This window comes from Muscardinus avellanarius, assembly GCF_963383645.1.
Source record: "Muscardinus avellanarius genome assembly, chromosome: 3".
Lineage (NCBI taxonomy): Eukaryota > Metazoa > Chordata > Mammalia > Rodentia > Gliridae > Muscardinus > Muscardinus avellanarius.
Genome location: NC_137788.1, coordinates 16,277,760 through 16,286,031, shown reverse-complemented (window position 1 = coordinate 16,286,031; position 8,272 = coordinate 16,277,760). Strand labels below are relative to the sequence as shown.

At 41.5% G+C, this 8,272-nt stretch overlaps 1 protein-coding gene across 6 annotated transcripts in view; it reads left to right on the top strand.

The window, feature by feature from the left end:
* Positions 1 to 3,032: 3,032 nt before the first annotated feature.
* The window catches only part of HP1BP3 (heterochromatin protein 1 binding protein 3), a gene marked incomplete at both ends in the record, with an annotated part of 32,694 nt that continues 27,454 nt past the window's right edge, over positions 3,033 to 8,272 (top strand). For 3 of the 6 annotated variants that reach the window (XM_080690976.1, XM_080690975.1, XM_080690973.1), the window contains 3 exons: positions 3,033 to 3,128; positions 3,567 to 3,666; positions 7,918 to 8,071. In XM_080690976.1, the coding sequence (XP_080547102.1) occupies positions 3,033 to 3,128; positions 3,567 to 3,666; positions 7,918 to 8,071 (350 nt within the window). The remainder of the gene's footprint in view (positions 3,129 to 3,566; positions 3,667 to 7,917; positions 8,072 to 8,272) is intronic. The other 3 variants (XM_080690978.1, XM_080690977.1, XM_080690974.1) reach the window with 2 other exon arrangements.

Genomic DNA, 8,272 nt, shown 5'->3' with positions numbered 1-8,272 from the left:
CACCACGCCCAGCTCTTGATCTTTTTTTTTTTTTTTTTTTGGTAGTACTGGGGGTGGAACCCAGAGGCTTTCTACATCTGGGCTATACTCCCAGACCTTTTTTATGTTTTATTTGGAAACAGGGTCTCACTAAGTTGCTGAGAGCCTCACTAAGTAGCTGAGGCTGGCTTCGAACCCATGCGTTCCTCCTGTCTCAGCCTCCAAAGCACGGGGATTACAAGCGTGTGGCACCACACCCGGCTTGATTTGTGTGTGTGTGTGTGTGTGGTACTGGGGATGGAACCCAGGGGCCTTCTACCTCCATGCCACACCTCCAGACCTATTTTCTATTTTATTTGGAAACAGGGTGTCACTAAGTTGCTGAGAGCCTAAGTAGCTGAGGCTGGCTTCGAACCTATGTGATCCTTCTGTCTCAGCCTCCCAAGGGCGGGGATTACAAGCGTGTACCACCAGGCCCGGCTATCTCTGGATCCTTTCTAAACAAGTGTTGCCCACCCACCAAGTGCAAGAAGTAGACTATGCACCCATATGAAAAACGATTCTCTACCCTAAATAAGTATATAGGCTAGTGGGGGAGGCCGGTGTAGGAAGAGTTATTAAACACACGGGAAGAGAGTAAGGAGGGGATTCTGTGAGAGGAAATGGCAGCAAGTGTCCACACTCCTCTGTTAACCTTGTTTTGTTCTAATCTTTAGTGAATACAGGGTTGAGTAGAAGTGTTTTGATGGAGGAGCTGGGTGTGGTGGTGCACACTTGTAATCCCAGGATTTAGGAGGCTGAGACAGGAGGATCACAGTTCGCGGACAGCCTCAGCTACTAATTGGTCATGCCCTTTGCAACTCAGTGAGACTATTTCAAAATAAAGAATAACAACTAATGCTGGAGGTGTAGCTTGGAGGTAGAACCCCCCTGGGTTCTATCCCCAGTACCAGGGTGGGGGGGGGCTTTGATGCTTAGTTTTTGTTTGCAGAGAAAAAAATTTAAAGATACTATAAATTGGGACTCCTGAAGGTTTGTGTGTGGGGGGGTACTAGAGTGATGCCCCTTTACAACTCAGTGAGACCCTGTTTCAGACTAAAGAGTAAAAGGGACCTTTCTATCTGTGGGCTATACTCTCAGACCTATTTTATACTTTTTTGGAAACAGGGTCTCACTAAGTTGCTGAGAACCTCACTAAGTAGCCGAGGCTGGCTGCGATCCTCCTGTCTCAGCCTCCCAAGCACTGGGATTGTAAGTGTGTGCCTCAAGTTTGTAATCCTGGCTCTCCTGAGGCTTTTATTGACCTCTCACAGTAGTATTATCAGCCTACCTAGTGTTATCATGGATTGTGAAAGATAAATTCATTAGCAATAAGCCTGGCATGGTGGTGCACACTTATAATTCCAGTCCTTGGGAGGCTGAGACAGGAGGATTGCAAGTTCTCAGCGAGCCTCAACTACTTAGTGAGGCCCTCTGTAACTTAGTGAGACCCTGTTTCAAAATAAAGAATAAAAAATAGAGCTGGGGGTGTAGCTTGGAGGTAGGATGCCTCTGTGTAGTGTTTGCATATAAAAATATCATATAAAAATGTTTGCTTACTTTTATTGTGATTATTATTATTATTGAAAACAAAATACTAGGTTAGTGCTAGTTTGATGAATGAGCAGTTTTATAAATTGAAATTATCCCTAGATAGAATTTTAGTTTTCACAAATCTAAGCAATGCCCATAAACTATCTTCACCTTTTTACAGATCAGAAAACAACTGTTTTCCTGTCTGTATTTTGTAATTTTTTTTCTAGTGAATTGCAGCATGAGCATTGTATGTAGTAGTTTGGGCAACAGTTAATTTTAAATTTTCATGGATATTCCTAAATCACTGTTGATAGTAAGTTTTAGTGCATTTCTTGAGTTCTTTCAGCTGCTTTTCCTTTTAGCTAAGACATTTCACAAGTGTGTTATTTCCCTCTGTGTTCCCATAAAAGGATTTTCCTTGAAAATGTGAAATTGAGTTTTGGAATTTATGCTAGTTTGTTGTGACTTGGAACTGTTAACCTGACAAATTAAAAGTTAATTTTGCCAGGAGTACTAGCTCATGCTTGTAATCCAAGCATTTGGGAGACGGAGAAGTGGTTTCAGGCAGCCTCAGTTACTTAGGTCCCTTTGCAACTCAGTGAGACCCTTTGAGACCGGAAAAAAAAAATAGGGTTGGGGTGTAGCTCAGAGGTTGAATGCCCCTGGGTTCCGTCCCCAGTGCCACATTTGTGGACATTTTTTAAGAGAGAGGAAGGGTAATGATCAGGTAAATTCGGGTGACTACATAGGTTTTATCTGTGAATATATAGTTGTGTTCTTCTGTCCTCGTTTTGCTTACATTAAAATATGACAAATATTTCTTAGAAGCAAGCCTACTCTGCTCTCCTAGGTGATGGTCTAAATTTACTTCTTTGATTCTGGAGGCTCTAAGGATGCTGTGTTCTTCAGGGGTATTTTTGCCCTTCCATTTTCCCTTAATAGAGAAAAAAAATTACTTCTCTAATTGAAACAGAGTTAAGACAGTTAATTTTCTGACCTTGCTAGAACAACTGCACAAGCCTTCTGTCTTCAGTAAACTGATCTTTGACTGACCCTCTCCTTGGTCTCCTCGTTCTGTCCTTCTCAGTCCTGACGGCGGGAGGGGCGGGTCTGCTTCCTTGGGAGCTGCCTCGGTCTTGACGCCTTGTTCATGTGGAAGGTGCGCCAGCTGCTTTGGCTTATGCATTCGTCCTGCTCGCTGCTTTATGTAGTCTGTATTTTGATAGCAGTTTTATCTTTTTGAATAATAACTAAGTCATCTCACTTAACTATAAGTTTTATAGTTATATATTTTCTCGTTGGATGTATAATGAATTTAGATGTTTTAGTTTAGTTTTGTTTCTGTTAATCTTCACACCAGGTCTTTTCTGTGCTTTAGGTTGACTCTTCACCACACTGAAACCATTAGGAAAAGTCCTTGTGGTTAACAGCAGAGGCTTCAGAGTGTAACCTGTACTCGGGCCTAGAAATTATTTTAAATGGCGACTGATACGTCTCAAGGTGACCTCGTCCATCCTAAGGCACTCCCACTTATAGTAGGAGCTCAGCTGATCCACGCGGACAAGTTAGGTGAGGTAGGGGCTGACACATTCTTGAAGCTCACTCTTGGATCAGTCCCTGGCTTCAGGTCCTGCTGGGTTCTTCTTGGTACATGTTCCTTTTCCTACCTTGGGGAGACTAGGTTGTGACTCTGAAAAAAATCAAATAGATAAAAGTTCTTGTCATCTTACCTTTCCCTCAAATTGCGGAGAAAACGACAACCTTTTAAATTGATTCCAAATCAAGTATAATTATTTGTTTCCATTTCAAGTTGTATTTAAAATAGATTATTTTGAACAGCATTTCCTTAAGAATCATGATTCATTTCAAAAAAAACTTGTTAAAAGTAATTTACATCAGATCCTGGAGTCGACATGAAGAATTCTACATCTTTTGACATCCAGTTAGGCCCCTTGAGAAAGAGAAAAGAAGTGTTTTTATGCATGTTTGATTATGGCCATCTTTTTTCATAGAAGGTAGAAGATAGCACCATGCCGATTCGTCGAGCTGTGAATTCTACTCGGGAAACTCCACCCAAAAGCAAGCCTGCTGAAGGGGAAGAAGAAAAGCCAGGTAGAGTAGTGGTACAACACAACTCAGTACAAAAGTTTTACTCCCGTTCAGAGTGTTCCGTGAATCCCTTCAAGCTGAGGAGTTGTTTTTCCATGGCTAGGTGTTTTGGGGGAACATTTAAAGAGAAGCTGCCAGGCACGGTGCTGCTTGCCTGTAATCCCAGCTACTGGGGATGCTGAGACAGGAGATTTCCAGTTCACTTCCAGCCTGGGCAGCTTAACAAGACCCTGTCTTAAAATAAAAGATAAAAAAGACTGGGACTATAGCTCAGTGGTAAAGAACCCCCAGATTCAATTCCAGCACCATCAGAAAGAGAGAGGGAGAGGGAGAGGGAGGGAGGGAGGGAGGGAAGAGAGAGAGAGCGAGAGAGAGAGAGAGAAACTAGCTTTTTATATGTCATTGACAGACCATGTGGGGATTGATCCCAGGGCCTCAAGCTTATGTAGAAAATAATGTGAAATTAAATTTGTAGCTGTATTACCACAGTAAAACTTAGTAAATTTTTCTTAGCATTTACTTTGCTTTAGAGTAAGGTAATATGAAAAATAAGCATATAGTTATTAATAAACTCTTATTTATGCAGCCAGTTAGGTAGAATTGTTGGGGTGAAGAGGGGTTCAAGGTATATCATGGTGATAATTATCTCTTACTGCAGAAAATCTAAATGCAGTTATCTCTATCCTCAGATACCATTGTTATAATGTTCTTCCCTTAATACTTTGTGACCTTAAGAAATGGGGAACAGAAGCCGGGCATGGTGGCGCACGCTTGTAATCCCCGCGCTTGGGAGACAGAGACAGGAGGATCGCGCAGGTTCGAAGCCAGCCGCGCGCGCTGGCTTAGGAGACCCTGTTTCCAAAAAAAAAAAAAAATGTAAAAATAGGTCTGGGAGTGTAGCCCGGAGGTAGAAGGGCTTCCAGGAACCCCAGTACCACTAAAAAAAAAAAAGAAAAGAAAGAAATGGGGAACAGTTGTAGAAGCATCAGAGTAGGCCGGGGGGCAGGGATCATTCATTCAGTACAAGAGCTGACCTACAGACGTGCCCCAAAACATTTTATAGAATCCTCACAACTCCAGGATAAGGATACTGAGACTTGGAGATGTCAAAAGAACTTCCCCTAAGATCACTGAGCTAGAAATTATAAAGACTGAATTTGAATCCAGTTGTGTCTTAACTCTAAAAGCTCAGTGTTCAGTCCATATCTGAAACAGATATCGGTATACTCTATCTGTTTGCACTAGACTAGTCTATGACGTGTGTGTGTGTGTGTGTGTGTGTGTGTGTGTGTGTGTGTGTGAGAGAGAGAGAGAGAGAGAGAGAGAGAGAGAGAGAGAGAAGAGAAGAGAAGAGAGAGAGAGGGAGGGAGAGAGAGAATATGAATATGAATATGAATGAATAGGGATAGAACCCAGCAGGGACATTCTGCCTCTGAACTACACCCCCAGCCCTATTTTTGTTTTTTATTTTGAAACAGGGTCTCACTTGATGGATGGCCTCATTACGTTCCTGAGGCTGACTACAACCTTCGATCCTTCTGTCTCAGCCTCCCAAGTACTGGGATTACAAGCATGTGTCATCACACCCAGCTCTGCGCAACTCTTTAAAGAACATAATTCAGGACAGGATTTGGCAGTTGATACTTAACTATTTATTACCAAATTTATGATTGAAAATTTTAATTTCTTGAAAAACTATTGATTTCTTTATAACTGTATTTTTGCAGTTCAGTTGTGAAAGAAGTGGCATTCTTTTACTTATTTTTTTTATTTTACTTTTTTGGTTGTACTGGGGATTGAACCTAGGGGCATTCTACCTCCAAATTGCATTCCCAGCCCTTTTATTTTTTATTTTGAAACGATCTCGCTAAATTGCTGAGGTTGGCCTCAAACCTGCAACCCTCCTGTCTTAGCCTCCCAAACACTGGTATTACAGGTGGGTACCACCACATTCGGCCATTCATTCATTCATTCATTCATTCAGTGTGTGTGTGGTTCTGGGGATTGAACCCAGGGGCATTTTACCTCTGAGCTATACCTCCGGCCCTATTTTTAATTTTTTATTTTGAAACAAGGTCTCACTGAGTTGCAAAGAACCTCACTTAAGTAGCTGAGGCTGGCTGTGAACCGCAGTCCTCCTGTTTCAGCATCCCGAATGCTGGGATTACAAGCATGCGCCACCACGCCTGGCATTTTTATTCTTTTCACGTAAAGTTTGCCAATAAATTTTCATCGTTATTCTAGTATTAGTTCATATAATTAATTTTTTTATTTGTGGTGCTGAGGATTGAATCCAGGGAAATTCTCTCTCTGATCTATACCTCTAGCCTTTTATACTTTTTATTTTTTTTTATTTATTTATTGTTTGCAGTGCTGTGATTGAGCCCAGGGGCATTCCACCTCCAAGCTACACCCCCAGGTCTATTTTTTATTTTATTTTATTTTAATTTTTTGCAGATCTGGAAAGTGGACCCAGGGTCATTCTACCTTTGAGATATACCCCCTGCCCTATTTTTTATTCTTTATTTTGAAACAGGGTCTCACTGAGTTGCAGAGGGCCTCACTAAGTAGCTGAGGCTGTCTGCAAACTGCGATCCTCCAGTCTCAGCCTCCAAATGCTGGTATTACAAGCATATTCCACCATGCCCAGCTTATTTTTTATTTATTGAAAAGGGGCCTCACTAAGTAGCTGAGGCTGGCTGTGAACCTGCAGTCCTCCTGTTTCAGCCTCCCGAGGCCTGGGATTACAGGTGCGAGCCACCACACCTGGCTCCTTTGATATTTTTTTGGATCGTAGGGTCTAACTAAGTTGTTAAGAGCCTCGCTAATTTTTTTTTTTTTTTTTTTTTTTTTTTTTGCTGGTCTGTGGATGGAACACAGTGGCATTTGACCTCCAAGTGACACCCCCTGTCCTATTTTTTTATTCTTTTTCTTAATTTTTTATTGGTGCATTGTATTTATACATCATAATGAAGCAAAAAACTTGTGTAGACATGAATGCACACATCACCCCTATTTTTTTTTTTCTTTAATTTGAAACTGGGTCTAAGTTGCGGAGGGCCTCACTAAGTAGCTGAGGCTGTCCGTGAACCGAGATCCTCTGCTCTCAGCCTCCCAAATGCTGGGATTACAAGCGTGCGCCACCACGCATGACTAGCCTCGCTGAGTTTCTAAGGATAGCTTCGGACCTGAAATCTTTCTGTTTCAGCCTCCCAAATACTAGGATTATTGGTGTGCACCACCATGCCCAGCTAGTTTGCTTGGTTTATTTATTTATCTTTCTTTGGTTCTTATATATAATATATATTGTGGGGGTACTAGAGATTGAACACAGTGGAATTCTGCCTCTGAGTTATACCCCCAATCCTATTTTAATTTTTATTTGGAAATAGGGTCTCACGAAGCTTCTGAGGCCACCAACCTGCAGTCCTGTCTCAGCCTCCCAAGTACTGGGGTTACAAGTGTGCACCACCATATAATTTAAATGATCAAATTCTTTTAGCATATGCTTTTATTCTTTGCCTGACTTTAGTCACTTGAGTCCTCTTCTTTGAAGTCCATGTATAAACAATGCCTATAGTTTGTTTCAGAGTTGCTTAAAGAGACATTCTGTGAAGAAAGGGACAAACGTGTGCCTCAGGTCCCCTACCCCTTCATATTTCTACTCTTGTCCAATCATTCCACCTGGAAAGGACAAACTAAGTGTTTTAATTCTCTATTAACTCTCAGAATCACTAATTTACACAGTGGATTAATCAAGATTTCGAATAAAAGCCCAGTGTGGCGGTACAGATCTATAATCTCAGCACATGAGAGGCTGAGGCCAGAGGCTCACCAGCACAGTAACTTAGACCCTGTTTCAAAATAGTAAATAAAATAGGGTTGGGGTTTAGCTCAGTGGTAGCTCAATTACCCCCCCCTCACACACACACACACACACACAAATGGCTGTGTGATTTCCTGCAGATCCTGGCCTTTTCTTACATAATTGCTTGAATAAACACGTGCATAGACAATTTGAGTGACAAAGAAAGAAAGAAGGCTGGGGTAGCTCAGGGGTAGAGCATCTGCTAAGCATGCAGAAAGGGCAAGGGGAAGAAAGATAACTGCACTGAGAGAGTCATTTTGTTTCATAATGTATTGGTTAATTGGAGTATTTGGCTGGTCTGCTCAGTAAGATAAGCTTTTACCATTTATTGACTTGGGCTCTGATGTCTCTACTTGATGCAGTTCTACTCACCTGATTTTTTTCAGAACCAGATGTAACTTCAGAGGAATCTGTCTCTACTGTAGAAGAACAAGAGAATGAAACTCCACCTGCTGCATCTAGTGAGACAGAACAGCTCAAAGGGGAACCTGAGAATGAAGAGAAGGAGGAAAACAAGTCTTCTGAAGAAACCAAAAAGGAGTAAGGATTATGCCTTTTTGCTAGTTATAACTGAAGATTAAGTATAAAAGGACTGGAGATCATATCCTCCTAAAGCGTTATACTGGTGTGTGCTAGGTATTTGCTATTAGGACTTACTGTTTAGAATTGCCATTTCAAATAGTTTGAATTACATTCATGTATGACATGTTAGAATTTGTAGCAGTTAGCAGAACAGCGGTT